This window comes from Globicephala melas, chromosome X (genome assembly GCF_963455315.2).
Source record: "Globicephala melas chromosome X, mGloMel1.2, whole genome shotgun sequence".
NCBI classification, from domain to species: domain Eukaryota; kingdom Metazoa; phylum Chordata; class Mammalia; order Artiodactyla; family Delphinidae; genus Globicephala; species Globicephala melas.
In genome coordinates this window covers 11,067,547-11,087,994 of record NC_083335.1, presented here as the reverse complement: position 1 = coordinate 11,087,994, position 20,448 = coordinate 11,067,547, and the positions used below count along the sequence as shown (strand labels likewise).

At 45.8% G+C, this 20,448-nt stretch overlaps 1 protein-coding gene across 2 annotated transcripts; it reads right to left on the bottom strand.

The window, feature by feature from the left end:
- Positions 1-1,287: 1,287 nt before the first annotated feature.
- Positions 1,288-20,198, bottom strand: UTP14A (UTP14A small subunit processome component). Of its 2 annotated transcripts, none has more exons than XM_030844894.2 (15): positions 20,097-20,198; positions 18,964-19,042; positions 17,732-17,802; positions 17,176-17,240; positions 14,938-15,080; positions 14,477-14,632; positions 9,208-9,327; positions 9,015-9,109; positions 8,281-8,404; positions 8,121-8,198; positions 7,091-7,481; positions 4,910-5,316; positions 3,960-4,150; positions 3,731-3,830; positions 1,288-1,723 (listed from the first exon to the last, which is right to left on the bottom strand). In XM_030844894.2, exons 1-15 carry the CDS (start codon positions 20,120-20,122, stop codon positions 1,451-1,453), a joined length of 2,319 nt encoding a protein of 772 aa, XP_030700754.1. In that variant the 5' UTR covers positions 20,123-20,198; the 3' UTR covers positions 1,288-1,450. The 2 variants fall into 2 exon arrangements, with proteins under 2 accessions (XP_030700754.1, XP_030700755.1); XM_030844895.3 differs by having other exon boundaries at positions 18,964-19,039; positions 20,097-20,164.
- Between the last annotated feature and the right edge of the window lie 250 nt (positions 20,199-20,448).

Genomic DNA, 20,448 nt, shown 5'->3' with positions numbered 1-20,448 from the left:
ACTGGCTACTGACTTAAAGTGACAACCAGCAAGTGGATCGCGGATAATCTCAAACCAATGGATAACTTAAAAATACCTCTTGAGCTCTGAACACTATCAACATATTCAGTTCCCTTCCCAGCACCGGGCAGGTTCTTGAGAGGATGAGCAGTGGTAGTCCGGGCCCACAGCTGCCACTGGGAATTTTATAGACATTTATGGCGTGGCTTTCGGCTTCGGAGTTAGTCTAGGGTCCCACTGCTTAGTCACTAACTGCAATCTTAAGCCTCTAAAATAAAGGCATTGGGACTAGTTACCTTTGAGGTGGAAGCACTTGGGAACTGATCTGGAGAGTGATGGGCTCAGAAAAGAGGGCCATATTGGTGGGGGCCATTGCAAAAGAATATTCGTGGAGTGGCAGAACTTTTGGCCCAGGGATTCCAAATGTCTGCAAAGCTCCTGAAACTGTATGTAAAATGGTGTAGGTGTTTGTGCATTTTTCTGGGGAGGGTTCATAACTTCAAATTCTCAGAGGGTTCTGTGACACACAAAAATTAACCCCCATCTTGGTCTAAAAAGAGTAGGGGGACCCATCTCCAAGGCAGGAGGTGAAGTGCAGTAGTGGCTATGTCCTTTCGGAATCAATGGAGGGGTTTCTCCAATTCCTTGTGAGGACTCTTGGCTGCAGGGGCCCTCTCGATACGTACTGTCATCCAGAGAAAGGCAGGTTCCTCAGAGCCGAGAAGCTGACGTAAACTGCCATGCAGCAAAGTAATGCTTGAATAAACTATAAACAATGGTGAGGAGTTGGCCCTGCTTAGGAAGTAAAGGGAATAGAGCTTTACTTCTGAAAGCTCATCTACCTCATCTGTAAAGTAAGGGTAAAAGTGCTAACTACTCTAGATAGCAACCTGTGTAAGCTGGGAGGCTCACACATGAAAAGAAAACCATAGTGGTTAGACTTAAAGCTGAACCCAGCTTCAGCACCATCCTAGGACCAGCCTCGAGCAGAATCCAATTGAATGATTTGTGCATAATGCTGCTAGGTTCAGAGGTTAAGAATATACAGTATTTAATTACTATCCCTGACTCTTTAAACTGGTTGTTTATGGTTATATCCGACGTGATGGATTTAAGGTTGTAGGCTAGGGTAACTTCCCTCCAGTCCAATTTAGGACAACATAGTCCTTGGTAAGAAAATAAGGTCCCCTGACAAGTGCGACTGGAGAAATGCAATGAGGAGCATCCAAAGGTGTCTTGTCTAACTTGAAGGAAATGGGAAACAACACAGAACACACTCCAGTTAAATAGATTAAAAGAACGCCTTTATTTCTAAAATGTGGCTTAACTACACCCACGGTGTGCTAAGCCAGTTTTGGAACTGATCCTGCAGCTCGGAGTAAAACCGGACCAATGGAGGAGCAGTCAGGGCTCCCAGTTACAGGCACCAAGGTGTCACTACTCCAGCAACTCAATCTACAGAGTTTTTCTTCAGCTGTTTTTTGTGACGTATGGAGAGTCGTTTTGGATTTCTCTGTACGACAGAGAGGTCCGACCTTGAGGAAGACCGGTAGCCCACATCCTCTGCTTTTATAGGCTTAATGATATGGCCTGGCTTGGTGACAACCTTGGGCATAGTCAGCTTTTGGAAGGACCTCTGGGTGTTCCATGTAGATCCTATAGGGGTCTGAATGGTCCTTTCAAATTGCTGATGGTGTGTGAATGGATATGGAAGCATCCGCACCTAGAAAGGAAGGCAGAGTGATGTGGCATGAGCCGGGCCTGTAAACTCTAATGGCACCTGGTCAGGTAGTTTTAGCACATAGGCCATAGTTCTACACAATGGTTGCAGTGAGTGAAGCTTCTGAGAGGCTAAGGTATCCCCATGCCCCCATCCAACCTTAGGAGTGCCAATCTGCTTGATGGCATATGGGAGTAGAGGGGCCTAATTTGGATTAGAACCTCCCTTCCCCCAGGCTTACACAACAATCTAGGGATTGAAAAACCATCCCAACAAGGCCCCTGCAGCTATAGGAACACTACAGGAGCTGCAGGTTGCTGGCCCCTAGTGGGTCTCCCTATACAACATTGTGACTGCAAGACACATCTGAGTATTGGTGTATCTCTGTGACTCTCCTACCCTCTTCATGCTCTTAATCCCTTCCTTTCCTCCCCTTGATTCACAGGATTGATGTTTTACGGAACCCGAAGATTTACTCCTGAATCCTGAACTCTACCAGGCTATTACACTTAGCTTCATGCTCTTCCCAAGTCTCATTTCCTTGCCCAGGATTCTTCTTCACTCCACCAAAGCGCTACCTTCAGACATATAAATAATCTTTAAACACCTCCCCAATGGCCAAAGAGGAGCAAAAAGATGTAAGCAGAAAAACAGGTAAGTTACAATCAGTAGTCTCTAGAGATACTCAATGGAAGACTCAAGAGAAGCTGAGTACTGCCGGGCAGTCCTGGTGGTGGTGAAGGACACAGATTCTTTAGGTTAAGGGAGGGTCTTAGTGGGGTTGACAGCTAGATCTGTGCATGTCACCCAGAGCAAAAGAATAGAAAAAAACACCTGCACAAAATATGCAGTCTTGGGAGGTTTTTCCCCCTTTGGCTCAAAGTGCTTTATTCTATTGCATGCTGGGACCTGAAGTATATATAGCTTATTAAAAAGATGAAGAAAATCAAGGGAGATTCTTGGAAAGTTATTTGTCAATTTACTGTGACTGTATTAAAAAACAAATAGTTAAGATTCCTGGAAGGGAAAGGTGATCTTTATTGAGGTCTGTACTCTGCCCTTCGCCTAGAATCCGGGCCCGGTGAAGCACCCCTTTTCTCTCCCTCTTATCCCATAACTGCTTGTTCATTGCCTATTTTCTGGTTATATATCCTCAATTGGGATTACAATTCAATTTATGCAGCAAAATAAGATCAACAGAGTATTACTGAAATGATATTTTCTCCTCTCTTCTGTACCTATTAAATAGACCTCCCCCACTTCAGAAGGAAAAATACAACTCATTTCAATATTAAACCGGCTGGGGACAGATCACAGGGCCACAGACTTTCAGAACTGAAGGGAACATAAAGGTCACCGAGTCCAGTCTCATTCCCAAGTCCCTTTTACACATGCTCACAACCCCAGAGCAACCCCTTCTCTCTTCTGACCAGCAGAAAGTTTTTCCTTGAACTCTGCCTTTCCTCTAACTTCTGCTTTATGTGACTTCCACACGACAGCCTTCATTATACTGGAAGACCATGATCATGCTCAAATCTGCTCCTGTCTTGGGTAAACATCCCTAGCTCATTATCACATGACACAATTTTAAATCTTTTCATTGTCCTGAACAAGTACTGGTTGATCTTCATTTTTCTTAAGATGCAGCTTAAACCTATAGCCTCTGAACATTACCTGGACTATAAACAAAAGCCTGCAGAATGGCAATTCTTAGTTTGCTGAGATGCATTTGCATCAGCATTATCTGGGGGTACTAGCTGAAAATGCAGATTTGGGGGCCTCACCATTGCTGCAAAGATTATCCTTTAAGTTTTAACTTTCCCAGCCAGTAATTAAAACAGCAGAGTCAGTTTGGAATTATTCATCTCAGAGCCAGTGAAAAGAAAAATAGATCCGATTCTGTGGCCAAGATCACACATCCCTCTTGACCACAGAGCACCAGAACGCTCCTCCCAAGCAGGAGAGCCAGGCAGCAAAGAGGAGGTTGCCAAAGGGCTCTCTATCCCTCACCTGATGAGCCACTGCATGGATGTTCCGCTTCTCATTGAGAATCACATTTGGCAAATTCTTGTCTTTCCTTGGAGGACCCTCAGGGGCTTTAACGAGAAACCTGGAAAGCAGAATGGCAGGACGTCTGACTAAGAGCATTAAGGACTTAGTCAAAAGGGCAGAGAGGACACATGAGGGTCAAGTGGGAGAACCTGGTGCCCTTCTAACAGGCTTTCTTCCTTGTTCTTACCGGCGTCTCTTCTTGGCACTGGGCTTCAGGCCCACACCACCCCACTCGCCCCAGCCAGGCAGAGTCAGGTCCACATCCTTCGGCTTACTCGCCTCCACGGCTTCCCTCTTCTCTTTCAAGAAGTCTCTGATGACATCATCCCCAGCAAAAGCTTCCTTTATCATCTGCCTTTGATCTCTCTCTTCATCTTCCTGGGAAGAAATGAACAACAGCTACAGCTTGTCTCCTGAGCCGAGGTTCGTGGCAAGACCGCTCAACTGCTGGGTCGTGACATTTTAGCGCCCCCTAGGGGGAAGTGCGGAACAATGATGGTCTTGCACTACAAACCCATCGGCAGCCAATCAAGCTCCAATCTTCTCTCTAGGGTAAATATCCCTAGCTCATTATCATATGACACAATTTTCAACTTTCAATAAGGACACTGCAGGGTAGAGGAAGGAACGGCCTGTGTTAGGAGGGGGAGCTCCAAGTGGGCCTGGCCAGAATGTGGGGGTCCTCCAGCTTATATCTCTGAAAAGACAGGCACCACGGCTCCTCACTTGAGCAGTTTCAGTGACTTAATCGGGGAGCCCCCCCGCCCCGGATCATTCGAGATCCCACCGAGTAGAGCAAAATATTGTCAACAGCTCACCGACTCACCTTTGAGTTGTCCTGCCTGGCATCTGGTCAGAGCTCTGAGTGACTCCCTCTTTCCTCTGAGGGCTTTAGAGTCACCCCAGGGAGGATTCGGTGGCTCAGAATTTAAGGCGAGGGAGTCTCAGCGGCACTCACAAATTTGCATCTACGAAACTGTCACTGGGACAAGCCGGGCCCATACTACTCCAGACCTCTTAACTGCCGCCATGTGCCCCCAGCACAGAACTTCACTGATTCTATTCCTCGCGGAGGAAGGACACTTTCCACACCAGCTCTGATACCCCCCAATGGCCCACGACCCTGGCTCTGCTCACCAACTCCTCTACTGTCGTGGGAACTGCCAAGGACTTCATGGAAGGAGATTTTGTGGTCAGGAGGTTCTGGAGATCAATCATTTGCTCCTTCCTTTTCTTCTCCTTGGGGACACCAAGATGATTACTTGGGTTCCTCTCCAACTGCTGCCCTTCTACCGCAACTCTGGGAAGCTCCTTGTTTTGAAAACATCCTTCTTTGCCCAGCTCCTCCAGTTCATCCAGAGTTCGTGCTCTCTCCGGCCTCTGCAGCAACAGAGGCTCCTCTTCCTCCCCGGCAGGTTCCTCTCTCTGGACCGCCAGAACTGTCCTCGTTGAACTCAGTTCTTGCTTCCTGGACTGATGGCTCTCCCTGTTGAGTTTCTGAGACAGTGCCCTCAATTCAGACAGCACCTCCTGGCTGCTAAGATCTGGGGGAAGAAATGAAAGCTGTCGGAAAAGTAGGGTGGGAGCTGCCTTGTCAACAAGCGTCTACTGACCTCTCGCTGGGCGCTGGGCACCATGGGAGACATGCTAATGGGGACAAATGGGTAAGAGAAGATGCCATTCGCTGGATCTCCTGGCAAGTTCACTAATCATTACCTGTCAAGTCGTGGACAATGGAGTTTAGGAGTTAAAAGCAGCATGTTGGGAAGCAGATGTCCGGGTCCTATTCCCAGCTTTGCCAATGACTCACTGTATAACTGGAGCTGTGGCTTATTTCCCCGTAAACTCTGCTTGGGAAGATCACCCCAAATTCCAAATTTGTATTAAAAGAGCTGTTTTAGCCAGTGGCCTCTAAATTCAACTTCATTGTCATTTATTATTTGTAATTGCTAAAAAACTGTGATTTCTAATTTGTAATTTACACTGTAATTTCCTACTTGTAAAAACTGTATCCAGCATTGTTTTACCTTAAAGCAGCATTTCACAATCTGCTGTGGCAGAGTCAAGTAGCTCACACTTTCCAGCCACGAGCATCATCTGAGCAAATACTGCTAGTCTCTGAGAGCCCCGAGGGAAACACAGCCGTGACATGCTTTTAAACTGTCCCTTGCGTTGACTCAAGTTGCCTCCATTCCCAAGTTCATCCTGCTCTCTAGCTCTGGCTTGAAGCCACTGGAAGAAGCTACTTAGATCTGGCCTGAGGACATGCATGTTTATTCTCAAGGACTAACTTTCCTTGCTCATTCTGTTTGGGGCCACGCCTTCCCACTATTTTAGGATACTATTTCCCCAAAGGTTTGGGATCATTCTATTTACCATCCAAGGAAGTCCAAGTCCACCTTTCATTCCGCAACCAACTGTTCTACACGTTTCACTAGATGGGCAGCTTTTGAGGGGGCTTGGGAGGAACCATCTCGGCCTGCGGTGCTGCTTTCTACAATCCTCTCGGAAGCGACTGCTTGCCAATTATTAATCCCAGAAGTCTTTAGCTGAAAACCCTAAGTAAAGGTCCTCCAATACATTCTAAATGACAGCTCTAAAAACAAACTTTTTTTTTTTTGCCACTTGCTGTCGTGTAAATGCATTCATTATTCCTCTAGGAAATATAATCGGACCCAAGAATCTGTCCAGATTCAGGTGATTTCTGAAGGCAGTTAGTTTCCTAAGCAGGCTTATAAGGCTTTGTCCCCAGAATGGGAACTCTGACCTGCCTCAAGGGTGCTAAGGCTGCTAATTAATATATAACATGCAAATCGAGTCTGAGCATGGCGTAACAATTCTAATTTACCCTGTACCTTGTGAAGTCATTCATTCCTATCAAGAAAATCACACCCCATATCAACATATCGACAGACAACTGCAGCGATGATTTGAAGACACTTCATAATGTCTCAAACTACGCCTCTGTGTCTGTGGGTGTGAACAACTTTCAGATTTGCCAGTCCACCACATGTACTTCTCACTGGCTTGTGCGTACCAGTGATGTTAACTCCTGCCCTTCCTTCAAGGATGGTGTACTTCTGTCTTTCTGAAGACTGGACACACACTCTAGAGCCATGCAGATGCCTGCTTATTAAATGCCTTTGAAGGAGAATGGTCATGACAAATCTGTTTTCTCTTCAGGGACCCAGGGCACTCTCTTGAAAGTACCTAGAGCCTAATCACTCTGTGACACAGGTGGGTGGACCCGGCTTCCCTCTCAGTCTGCCAAGAGCACCAGCACTAGGCACTCCTCCCCTCTGGTCCACCACTGCTCACCTTTTGCTTCTTGACTGCCCACCGGCTTGGCGATCTGGTTGAGCCCAGACTTTTGTCTAAGTGATCGCCTTTCCTCAAATTCTTTCAACAGAATTTCTTCCGCCACCACTGGTCCTTCTTCCTCACTTTCAGGAGCCTCCTGGGCTGCAGGCTCTGCAAGTTCTTCAGGGTCCCCCTGGACCTCAGCCTCTTTTGTGTCACCTGAGTGATTCCTGAACATCCAGGGGTTCGGTCTGTCTGCCTTCACCTGCACCTCATTCACCACGTCAGGGACAAAGGGTTCACCCTCTTCCTCCGCACCTCCCTCCTCTTCCGCACTCTCGGAGGCCACCTGGATCTTCTGCATCAGCTCTTTGTTCCTGGCCAATTGTTCCTGCATAGCCTGGCGAGCCTGGAGGAAAGGGTCACGGCACGAGCACCTTGTCATTAGTGACCACAGTAACACCTTTCTTGGTCCATTTCTTAGAGCTGCCTCCTCTCAATCTGACTTAAGTATTTCTTACTGGTACCTACTGTTCAAACTGCACATACACCACTGTGTTAACAGCTATGGAATAAAACAGAAGACAAATTCTTTGTCCTCAAGGAATCAACATGTGAAACAAGGTTTTAAAAAAAAAAACACACAACTCCTCTCCCCTTTAACTGGACTTGCCTTCAATGCTGCTTCCCTTTCATCTCTCCCTTTCCACCTTGTTCCCGGTCATTTTCCTCTCTGCCTTAGAGATTTTCTGATGCCTTTTTAGAGTCCTGGTTTTCCAAGCATCCTCATGGCTCTTTCCCAACTCTGCTTCTGCTAGCATCCTTATGGATTTTCCTTTCTTTCCTCCAATTCCATCTCTGATTCTTAAGAGAATGGTATTGTTTTACATATATCAGTAATGTGAACAGAGTGATCCCCCCGGTAATATTAGAGAGTAGCCTCAGAGTCCCCTTGCTGAAGTTGTCTTAAATCAGAATAAAAGTTAAGGCTTTACCTACACAGCTGAACAGCGAGCCTGGATGGTCTCTCACCCTGATGGTCTCTTACCTCCAGGTCGTATTTGGCCATAACTGCCTTTGACTTTGCCCATTTCCCACTGTTCTGGTGCTTAAGGCTCATTCGCTCCTGGAAAGAAAGGGCAGAGTGAGATCCTTATTGCTTTCCGGGGAAAGCTGGTTCAAGGGTTGGAGGCCAGAGGCAGCCTCACCATCATTCTGGCCTTTTCGAGTTTTTCCAGTTCTTCCAATGCTGCAGCAGGATTGACCTTCCGCAGCTTCTCGAACTCTTTTAGGGCTTGCTTGGCCTTTCCTTTCTTCAGAAGTTTGTGATACCTATAGGATGAGAGAGGGGTATGGGGGAAGAGATTTAGCTGAACCACTGGCGCCACACACGAGTGCCCCGCCACACAAGGGGTTTCCCTATGTGGGGGAATGGAAAGGACATCACAGAGCTAGCTGGCTGCAGAGAGCCAGCTCGAGACATGCGACGCCCCGCGGGACTCTCAGTCCCTGCAGCCCCCAAGGGCAGACCTCTGCAGAGCAAAGAGTCCCCTCTGCTTCTAGAACGCAAGGGAAGAGCAGAATAGGATCCAAAGAGGCAAAAAGGCAGGAAGGAAGCCCTACTGGCCTCCACAGCTGTAGAACTCAAGAGCTCATTCGGCAGAACCACTCTGTGATGCCCTGGAAGGGAGAGAAAGTAATTGAACAGTCCTCTTTTTAGCAAAACCAAGACGGAAAGCCAAAGCCACAGGAGCAGGTACTACTGAAGGAGGCAAAACTCTCTGAGGTTGGTTTGAAAAAGAAAGAGGCTAGTCACTACTCTTTGGGACCTCTCCTACATGACCCCAGCCGCCATGGGCAAGGTTCTCTCCTAAGGACTCGTGATTCTTCCTCGTCACTTTCTTCCATGGAACCCAAGGCCAGTACACAGGGGCCTCCTTACTTTTTGCTTTTGATTTTCTTCTCTCTTCGAGCCCTGGCCTCATAGTAGGACTGCAGGGCCCGGGCCCTTTGAAGCTCTGCTCGGCGCATCTTCACCTATAATGAATGACATTTACAGTGACCCCTGGGTTTGATGGCAAATGCTGGGAGAAAGAGAGCATGTCTGGGTGGATTAAAGGGCCTAGCACACTTACCTCTTCCAGGCTCATGGCTTTGAGAGAGGCCTTTTCCATGGGAGTCAGTAAAGGGTCCGTCACTGGCTGCTTGTTCTTATGGAGGAGATTAAAAATCTCCTGCTCCAGGGGAGTTCTTGCCTTAAGGAGGTAACAGAACACTCTAAGTCTTAAATCATGCTCCTAGAGTCTCCCTCTTTACAATCCTATGGCCATATACTCTATGACATTATAATTGGAATCACGAACTGGATAGGACTGACTGTTACAGCAAGAGAAGGGGGTTCCAGGCTCGCTGTTCAGCTGTGTAGATAAAGCCTTAACTTTTATTCTGATTTAAGACAACTTCAGCAAGGGGACTCCGAGGCTACTCTCTAATATTACGGGGGGGGGGGATCACTCTGTGTTCAGATTACCAATGTATGTAAAACAATACCATCCTCTTAAGAATCAAAGCAGGATGCCCTTAAGGTCAATGCTGGCAGGAGAGAGGAACAGCAGTACCAAATTGTCAGTCTTAAGAGTTGCAAAACAAAACGGTCCCTGTATTGTTATGTATATTTGAAGCACAATACTCTTAACATAAAGTTAGGGACCTCAGATCCATATCAGCCTCCTTTTAAGAATAGTTCTAGAGAAAAGGGGAGGTTAGGTCTTAAGATGAGCACAAAAAGACACTGCCTTTAACAATAAGACCTTCAGGTAATTAGCCTGCTTCCTGACAGTTCAAATTTAACTCTCATCAGTTTCTAACTTTGGCTCCAACTCCTCAGTTGCCAGTTAACTTTGCATACTAGGTGGTGTCTACGCTGATGAAATGAATGGACTGTGAACCAGTGACACTTTACATGTCAACAAAAGACCCCATCTGCTGCTTGACTGATATTGTGAGGATGGCTAAAATAATCAGGCTGATCGTGTCATGGTCCACTTTGGCAAGGCACAAAGACAGCCTGGGGCAAGAGCCAGTTTCAAACCTCATGCACGTATTTTATGTGGTTTTCTTCAACGACCATATACATCACGGTCAGTGTTAAAACTTACAAGTATCTGGACAAATGCATAAACACACATCATCACACGTTACACGGCACTATTGATCTAACCATAAACCTACTGAATAGTAAAGGTGCATGTTCTTCCATTTTTAGTATTTGCAGTAGTAATCAATCACAGGCTACAAAGTGATTTATATTACAATGTTGTAATCTCCCTCCAATTCAATTCAATTTACAAACATTTATTGATTGCAGCTACATTCCAGGCACTTGTGCAGGGTGCTACGAATACACAATTAAGATAGTTCCTGTCCTCGTAGAGCTCATAGCCTTTCAGAGGAAAGAGACATATGCACCACTAACAACATAATGGGTTAAATATTAGACCACAGGAGTAATCACAGAGGAAGGAACAATTAATTCTGATTAGGAGGTGGGGCAGCTCGGGGAATGAAGAGACTTTTTTTTTTGCGGTAGGTGGGCCTCTCACTGTTGCGGCCTCTCCGGTTGCGGAGCCACAGGCTCCGGACGCGCAGGCTCCGCGGCATGTGGGATCTTCCCGGACCGGGGCACAAACCCGTGTCCCCTGCATCGGCAGGTGGACTCTCAACCACTGCGCCACCAGGGAAGCCCCAGGAAGAGACTTTTTGAATTAGGCTTTGAGGCATAAGCACAATTCTACAAGGAGGTGGAAAAAGCCAAATGGAGAGATGAGTATAAGCAAAAACACAGACCTAGGGAAAGCAAAGGTATGTCAGGGAACAATGCACTGTCCAGTGTAGCTAAGATGCCGGCACTTCTGTCTCATTCGGTAAGTGGAGAGCCTTTTGAAGGATTTTAAGCAGGAAAGTGATAATCGGTTTTGTGTTTTGGAGACAAAATCCTGGTGATTGTGTAAGGGGTTCTATGGAAGGTGTCAAATGAAAATGAGGAGGAACCAGGGATGTGAGAGTTATTACAGAGACAGAACTACAGGACTAGACCCCCTGCATGGGCTGGGGGTGCTGGCAGTTGAGGGGAGAAGGAGTTATGCCATTGACTGAGTTATAGCATGAAGGTCGTGGTATAGAGCTTCAGGGTCTGGGGAAGGAAAATGCCAGGCTTTCTTTGTTGTTGAGAAGTTTAGGTGCACAGGGGAGAGCCAGGTGAGGCCTGCTAGTCATATGGAACATGGGTCTGGAACTCAGAAGGAGTTGAGAGTGATCTGTACCATGTTTACAGAGCAAGAATAAAAAGGACTAAGGAGAGTCAGATAAAAAGCAAAACAAACAGACAAGAAAACAACAGCAGGACTACGTCACAGAAGCCAAGGGAGAAGTTTTAACCACATGATGTGTTAATAGCGTCAAATAGGCTGAAGACGCAGAGGACTTGGGATCTGGCAACTGGGAGGCCCCTTGCTAACACCTTCTGAGAGAAGTTTCAGGAAGGCAGTAGGGGAAGAAGGTGAGAGAATGGAGACCAGCTCTTCCCAAAGCATGTTCCTCAGCAGCTGACAAGATTTACTTCATTTTTTAAAAGTTTAAAATTCAATGTGTTCGATTTTTAATAAAATCAGCCTGTCCTACCTGGGTTAGAGTAAATCATAGGGGTTTCTTTACTATCTTTTCATAGCCTTTAAAAGGCTAGCGTAGGGGCTTCCCTGGTGGCGCAGTGGTTATGAATCTACCAGCCAGTGCAGGGGACATGGGTTCGAGCCCTGGCCCAGGAAGATCCCACATGCCGCGGAGCAACTAAGCCCGTGTGCCACAACTACTGAGCATGTGCTCTAGAGTCCGTGAGCCACAACTACTGAGCCCGCATGACACAACTACTGAAGCCTGCGCGCCTAGAGCCCGTGCTCCACAACGAGAGGCCACCACAATGAGAAGCCCGTGCACTGCAACGAAGAGTAGCCCCTGCTTGCCACAACTAGAGAAAGCTCGTGCGCAGCAACGAAGACACACAACAGCCAAAAATAAAAATAAATAAATAAATTTATTTAAAAAAAAAAGTCTAGCACACACCGTGGACCGCCAATCTCCAGTAGGGGCACGTGGCATTTTCTAGCAACGGAACCCTACCAAACACCCCACCCAGTCCCACTCCCAGGGCATACTGAGAAAAGAAGGTTTTGAGGAGAACACTTTGGGAAATGCTAGTGTCGGTTGCCAGTGGAGGGAAGGAGGGAGTGGTGGGAAGTTACCTCACATCATTTCTAGCACTTTACAGTTTACAAATGCTTTCTCACACATTATCCCCTTTAATTCTTCTCAGCTAGAGTCAAACGGAATTTTAGGAAACTGGACCAAAACTACAAGTGCAGACATTTTGGATTCTTAATTTCCAGAAATACTAGTATATTGCTAGTCCTTGGGCTTTGCCCTCTAAGGCACTGCCAGCCACAAAGGACCCCCTGACTTCTCTGTGCCATGTTGGTGTAATTTCTCAAAGATGAACCTTAGGGCTTCCCTGGTGGTGCAGTGGTTGAGAGCCCGCCTGCCGATGCAGGGGACACGGGTTCGTGCCCCGGTCCGGGAAGACCCCACATGCCGTGGAGCGGCTGGGCCCGTGAGCCATGGCCACTGAGCCATGGCCGCTGAGCCTGCGCGTCCGGAGACGTTGCTCCGCAACGGGAGAGGCCACAACAGTGAGAGGCCCGCGTACCGCAAAAAAAAAAAAAAAAAAAAAAAAAAAAGATGAACCTTAGAATGAATGGTACAGCAGGTTTGTGTACAGCATCTGGGCCCCACTCTGTCTCGCACAGGGAGTTCCTGGAGATCAGAGGCTACGCCATTCTCAGCGCAACCCGCCCCCCCCGCTTCTCATCTTTAATGACCAACTCGGCTTTGACCTGCCATCTCTAAGGTCATACCAGCATCTGGAAAAAGCAAGGTGCAGAACAGCGTGTAGCAGTACTACTACTTTTCTGATTAAAAAAATGAGGTAAACATAAATATATCCATAAAACTCTTAAGTTAACAACAACAAAAAACGTATAAAAAAGTGGTGATCTCTGGGTGAGTATGGAGGTAAAAATGAACAGATGGGGGGACAAGGGTGGGGTCAGACTTTTCTCTATGTATTTTCTATACTTATTTTTGAATCCTGCAAATTGTATTACCTCAATTTTTTTCCCCTAAAGTCTCCCTTCCATCCTGCAGCCACACTTTAAACCTGGTCTCTTTTTCATGTGGAAAAGGAAGCATCCTAGAAAGCAAATGGTGGTGACTTCAACAACAGTATCCGAAACAGAGCTTATCCCTGTAATGAGCAATGACTTGCTCAATTTCTAGCTATGGCGGCAAGCCATGTTTACTTTGATGATCTTTAATTACCTCAACTTCCTGACACATAGGACACCATTTTCGGATTTATAGAAAGCAGAGAAGCCATCTATCCATGGTTTGGGCACTGATGTTTTGGACTATTTTTCTACTAAAGACAGAACACCACATTATAGACTGCATAACCCATGGTGTATTGGAAAAGAAAGGCTAGCTGTTCTGAAGTTGTTCAGACTAAAAATGGAAACTTTAGGGACTGACACAGGATTACTAACTTTTAATTTTGCCAATGGCATAACTACCGTTCCACCCCCAACCCCATCATTTACTACCACCATCATTTTGTAAAGGAAAAGCTATTTCAACACCATTAAAGTGGAAAGAATAACCTCATAATAAAAAAGAGCTGGCAACCTTACACCAGCATACTCACAGTTGTCCTTTTACTTCAGACGGATGAAGCATCTGCCAGAGATCATTGTTTGGGAAACCCAGTGCTAAAATACCTTTTTTATTTTCTGCAGCTCAGTCATAATGAGTTACTTGCTAGACTTCTAGTCATTATCAGCAATCTGCTATATTTTAATATGGTATTCCTTTTCAAGCAAACTTTGGTTCTGCTGCTCATATATTCCTCCTAAGGCATCATTAATGCTGCCAGGTTCCTGATCGTCCCAAGGTCAGAATGTTGGCTTTAAAAGCTTTTTTAAAAAAATCCAGTGTGTGAAAAAGAAAACATCATTATGTTCCTTCTCTATTGGCAATCAGATGTGGTCACACAAACACATGCAAATAACCATGCAGTGAACAATCCAAGCTGAGGAAGCTGAAGAAGGGCGATGACAGAGCTATGGCAACTGGCTACGAATCTTGCTCCCCCGCCCCCTCCCATTTTGACCGCTCAACTAAAATGACTGCAGCTACCATTTCGGCTTAAGGTGTCCGACAAGACCAACTGCAGGCTCTGCAATGTCCACGCGGTGCAATCTCACCTTCCAAGGTGTGCTATCCTCGTGTTGCACTTACCTTCCAGCCACTGACCACATGTTCGATGGGAGCAAAGATGGACTGCTGCTTGCTCAGGGGAAAAACCAGCTGCTCTGCTTGCCGGTTCTTCTGCACGACGGGATCCCATTTGGAGAGGACTTGTGAGGTTTTATTGAATGCCACTTCTCTGTGGATCTGAAACAGGCAAAGCACACAGAAAGAAAGAGCCATGAAATTAAGCATCAAACTCAAAGGACCAGCAGGAAACTAAGAGGCCATGTTTCTTAGTTTAAGAAAGAAATCAGGATGCTAGAGATTAGCTCTTGCTTACTTCTCAGGACTAAGCTTCCCCTGAGATCAGTTTTAATCTTTTCCAGGGTGAGGCAACCACAACTTTCCTTCCTCCCATTTTTCAGGCCATCCCCCCTTCTCTTCTTACGCTATTTTTCCTTGTCAGTTCAATTTCTCCCCCTTTATGGACCACATTTTCTTTGACTCACCCGCTCAATCTCTTCTCTGTGAAGGGGTAACTCCACAGTCTTCTTCGATTTGACTCTATTCAGCTGCTTTTTCACAGCAGCCAATGAGGATGAAGTTTTAACAGGCTCAAGCAGATCTGAAAGGACCAGCTTTTCTCCTGATCCTGCAGAAAGGACAAACTTTCTGGTCAGACTGAGAAGTGAGGCAAAACCTCAACATCACATAGGGAGAGACCTCAGTAGAAAATGCTGGCGGACAGGCAGGTGTGCAGGGAAGCAGGAATAGTCCTCTTACTTCAGTCACTAGCCAGAGTGATGCCACTGCCTTCCTACATTCCCAAACGTGTTGGAAGGTGGAAGACAGAAAACTATTTAAAACAGTCATTTGCTTTTCTCCTGGTCTTTCTGCTTCCAGTCTTGCCCCACTTCAATTCATTCTTCACACAGCAGCCAGAGTGTTTTGAAAATGTAAATCGTAGCACGTCATGATCCTGCTGAAAATCCTCCAATGGCTCCCCATTATACTTTGGTCCCTGTCTGTCTCTCCAACCTCATGTCATCCACAGATGGAGAATGCTCCAGCCGCACTGGCCTTCTTCCTCTTCTTCAAACATGCTGAACGTATATCTTCCTTAGCGCATTTGCGCTAGCTGCCCCCTCGCCTGGAATACTGCTCCCTATCTTTGCATGGTGACTTTTCTTGTTATTCAGATCTCAGCTTAAATTTTGCCTCTTCAGAGGCTTTTCATGCCCAGTCAACCGAAAGCAGCCACTTACGTCACTTGACTGCATCATCCTGTTGTAATTCGCTTATTGTCTCCCTGCACTAGAATGTAAGCTCCACGAAGTTGCGACTTATTCCTAACTGTAGTCCCAGAAACTGATATATGGTAGAGGCACGGTAAGTATTTGCTGAATGGATAAGCTTGGAAGAATATATTGTTACCAGTTCTGGGAGGTTATGTTAATGGTTACTAGAAGCACATAAGTCATTCAAGCTGCATAAGCTGTGAATATGGTGGAAAAGATTTGGCATCTAGACTTGTTATCAAGATAAAATCAAGTTAAAACACTGCCACTTACTAAATCATATATTCTCAATCGGGGTGATATCATTCCCCCACCCAGGGGTAAAAACTGGTTCTTCGGTGGGCAGGGGTAAAAAAAAAAAAAAAACACTTAGATACAGCCATCCCTTGGCATCCATGTACAGGGGACTGGTTCCAGGACCCACCAAGAATACAGAAATCCAAGGATGCTCAAGTCCTTTGTATAAAATGGCACAGCACTGATATTTGCACATAACCCATACACATCTTCCCGTATATTTTAAATCATCTCTAGATTACTTATAATACCTAATACAAAGTAAATTCGATATAAATAGTTGCTGGTATGCGGGATAAACTCAAGTTTTGCTTTTTGGAATATTTTGAAATTTAAAGTTTCAATCCACATTGGTTGAACCCACAGATGTAGAACCCACAGTTACAGAGGGCTGACTGTATTAGTTTTGTGTCCCTCCAAAGCTCAGCCTTACCTAAGAAAATCTTATTCCTGGTGGCAGAGTAGGCGAGGAGGGAGGGAGGAAGTGAGGAAAAGAAATGCCTAAAAAGGCTCCTCAGGGGAGCAATAAAGAAAAAAGTTTGAGAAACACTGTACTGGGTGAAGGTCCTTGAGTAGGTAACTTGACTTCTCTGAGCTCCAGCAGTAGAGGAGAGATTATCTGCCTGTCCGAACTCAATGCACTGTGAGAACTCAAATAAAAATGAAATCAGGGACATGACTAAGCTCGTGAGAGGCAGCTGTCTTCATTCACATCCCTCTATCCTAGAAGTAGCTCATCAAGCTCAGTGGGAGATCCTGACTGTGGCCTTTTGGCTTTCTTCTAGAAATGGAAGAAATTCAAGAGCATCTGACTACCCTTCTTCACCCCCTCGCACGGTAGTGTTTATGGTATGATTCATTAACCACATCAAAAACAGCTGGGGGCTTCCCTGGTGGCGCAGTGGTTGAGAGTCCACCTGCCGATGCAGGGGACACGGCTTCGTGCCCCCGGTCTGGGAGGGTCCCACATGCCGTGGAGCGGCTGGGCCCATGAGCCATGGCCGTTGAGCCTGTGCTCCGCAACGGGAGAGTCCACAACAGTGAGAGGCCCGCATACCACACACACACAAAAAAAACAAACGCTGGGAAGTGACCATTATGCTTTTGGAACTCCACAAGTTCCATGCAGATAGTTTCCTTTGGTTAACTTACCTTCAGAACTGACACTGAACTCTGACACCTTCAGACTAGCCTCAGATCTCTCAGCCAATTTCCGCCTGAAATTAAGCAAAACAGAATACAGAAAGAATGGATACATTTTTCTGGGGAACAAACACTTCTCTCTTCAAACAATGCTTTGGTTTCATTTCTATTCTAGAATCAGGTTTTGTCATAAAGCAACCAGGAAATCTGTTCCTAAGCTGGACATGGTAGTCTAACCATCTCTTAATGTAGGCTCAGCCCCTCAAAAACACAAGGCAATGCAAGGTAGGCATAATGAAAAAGGTATTGGACTTGAATTCAAACATATCTGGATTTGAATACTAGATCTGTCACTTATAAGCTGAGTGACTTTGGGACATGTCAATCTTATTTTCTAGTTGAAGAAACTGACATGCAGAGAGAATAAAAAACTTGCCTACAGTCTCCAAAGTACATGCTCTGACAATTGTATCTTCATTGTCTTAGGCACTCAATAAATGTTAGCTGCAGATAAGTCTCATGGAATCAGCTAGTTATAACCTGTCCAAATCGAAGGGAATGTTACCTATTCTTTCCATCAAGTGAACTGATTGCTTCCAGAAGCTTTTGATGCTTTCTTTCTCCATCACTGTCCCCCTGGAAACAGAAAAGGAAAAACCATCAGAATGATGAGGGGAGGGAAAAGACAGTATGGCAATTGAGGCCCATGTAAAATCTCTCATTCTTTTGGTCAGTGGAGAACTGGTGAATCAGATGAGGTCTGGCGTGCAGGCATTCCAGCTCAAATGGAAAGAAATGCTTCAATAAGCCAAACTCCCTCACTGTAAGGAACATAGAGCCTTAGTAACCAGGAGCTAATGCCATGCCTCTGTCTTAACTTGTTTTGAGAAGAAAAGTGCCATGAGAAAAATGTTTCTGTATAGAATATATAGTGTGATCTGACACAGAAACTGACATAATAAAACCAATTTAAGTAGTTTTGTCAAGAGAATAAAGAGCTGGAATTCCTATAGCAGCTGTTGGAGACCCAGCTTAATTATGCATATGTATATTTCAGTCGGATAATCAAATAACCCTCTATGGAAATCCAAACTTGGGAAATAGGGAAATCATATAATACCATGTGTTTTGGTCTTATATACTCAACTTAAGCAACCTGAGGACAGTGTATCTTATATACGATCTTGGAATTCCCATAGCACTTAATACAATATCATATACATGAAACACTAAATACAGGTATTCTCTGCTTTTTGAAAGTTTGCTTTGCTTTACGCCGCTTCACTTTCACAAAAGACCTACATTAGTACCTGCTTTTGCTAACTGAACAAAATCTGAAGAGGATTTTTGCTTTTACAAAAACAAACAAAAAGCCTTAAAATGAAAATAGCGTCTAGCATTTGTTTTGCAGTGAGTTGTTATAGAGGCAGCACATACTCAGAGTGGCACCACCAAGCCCCTTCCCTGGAAACTACACTTAGCATCTCAGCAACAAGCTGCCATAGCTTTGAACTGTCTATGAGCACCTATGCTTTATCTTGATTTATTTTGTGTTTCCATTAGCAAGATGTGTCCTAAGGTAATAGCTTCTTTGCTTTATGCCATTTTAGCTCATGAAAAGTTTCGTAGGAACACTCTAATTTGGGTAGTGGTGGAAACCTGTAACTAATTTATTTGTGAGACCTGAGCAAGTATAAACAATGTTGTCACCCCTTTTCTTTCCAGGAAATGTGGCATCTACCCTAATTTTGAGGCAGAAGGGAAATTGGAGAAGGCGGTTTAGTGGGTGTCACCCACCTCATCTTCACTGGTGCTCAAGGGGTACTCTCTTGGCAAATCCTCTAGTTCTTCCTGTTGGTTTAAAGCCAGAAGGCTGCTAAAGGAGATAAAAGAGAAATATTATCACTTGAAACAATTTTTCTTATGTTGAAATGATCTCTAAAACATAACTGCAGTTCTTAGTACAGAACAGTCCTATCCCCTGGAAGAGGTGCAAACCAAGCAGTGTGAGCATCTTTGGAAATTTGTCAAGACGTAAAATTTAGACTGCATAAGGCAGGCATCACCTGCAAGAGGTGAGCACTGGTTAGTAATACCCATACAGAACTGCATGAAAATGAAAAAGATCTAACACTCTTCAGTGACTGATTGGCACTCCATTTCCCACTGACCTCTGGTAGGCTGTAAAAATGTCAGACCCTAGGTAAGGTGGCAGAAGACGCTGTTGCTAGCCCTTGAGGCAAGGCAATATCACAATCAACATTTCTAAATCCTCCACGTGGAAGATACCTGTAAAGGTGCAAGCTTACTTAAAAGTGACATCTTGATCATTTGTTCTCAGGAATAGGGAAACGGGGAATTGGAAGAAAGCAGCTGGAGCTTGCTTGGCAAAGTAGGTGCTTAATTTAGGAGACTGGTACCCAGAAACAAATTATAGAGTCTACCATTATCTAATGGTATATGTCAAACTCTGCTAGGTACCCATTACTAAACAGATTATATTTAGTTCCCCCGGCGGCAGGCATGAAACGCCACAGAAAATGTTGTGGATGACTCCAATGAGCAAAGGTTTCCAAGATAAGAGGACTTTATAACGCAGTCACTGTCTGCGCAGAGGGTTGAAATGCTCCCCAGCAGCTGCAGAAAAAGGAGTCACGTGATGAGGAAAGTGCAACACGTTAACTTAGCTGGAGAGGGACAGGCCGCATCAGGACCAACAGGGATGAGACTAAAAAGCCGGGGAGTGGAGGGAGCGAATTAAATTAAATTAAAAGGGCTTTAAAGGATGGATAATGGAAATAGTAACGAATGGCGAAGTCTTGGGAGGGGAACAACCGACGCCAGCTAAAAGGCGGACTCCATTTCTCAAAAGCCCGGGAACCCGACCCACAACGAAACCCAGACCCCTCTTCCCCTCCGCTACGCCTCACCTCTCCGCAGCCCGACTCGAGCTCATCTCACCAGCCTGGATCTCACATGGGCCCGGAGCGGAAGCCGAAAGGAAAGCAGTTTCCGTGCCGGCCGCAAAGCAATTTCTGCTTCCGCCAATCACGCGCGACAAGGTGCGTCACTTCCGGCCCGCCCCGAGGCGTGCGAGAAACTGGAGCCGCTTCGGGAGGGTTCCGCTGGGAAGCGGGAGACTGGAGATAAAAGCTTGTCAGCGGACGACGCTTTGCTTACCCCACCCGCCCCTCAGCCCTCTGGCGCGCCAGCGTCCGTCCTCCCGGCCCTCCGGGTTCCCTCGCGGCGCAGGTGGGTGAGCTTAGCGGGAGGGTGCTGCGC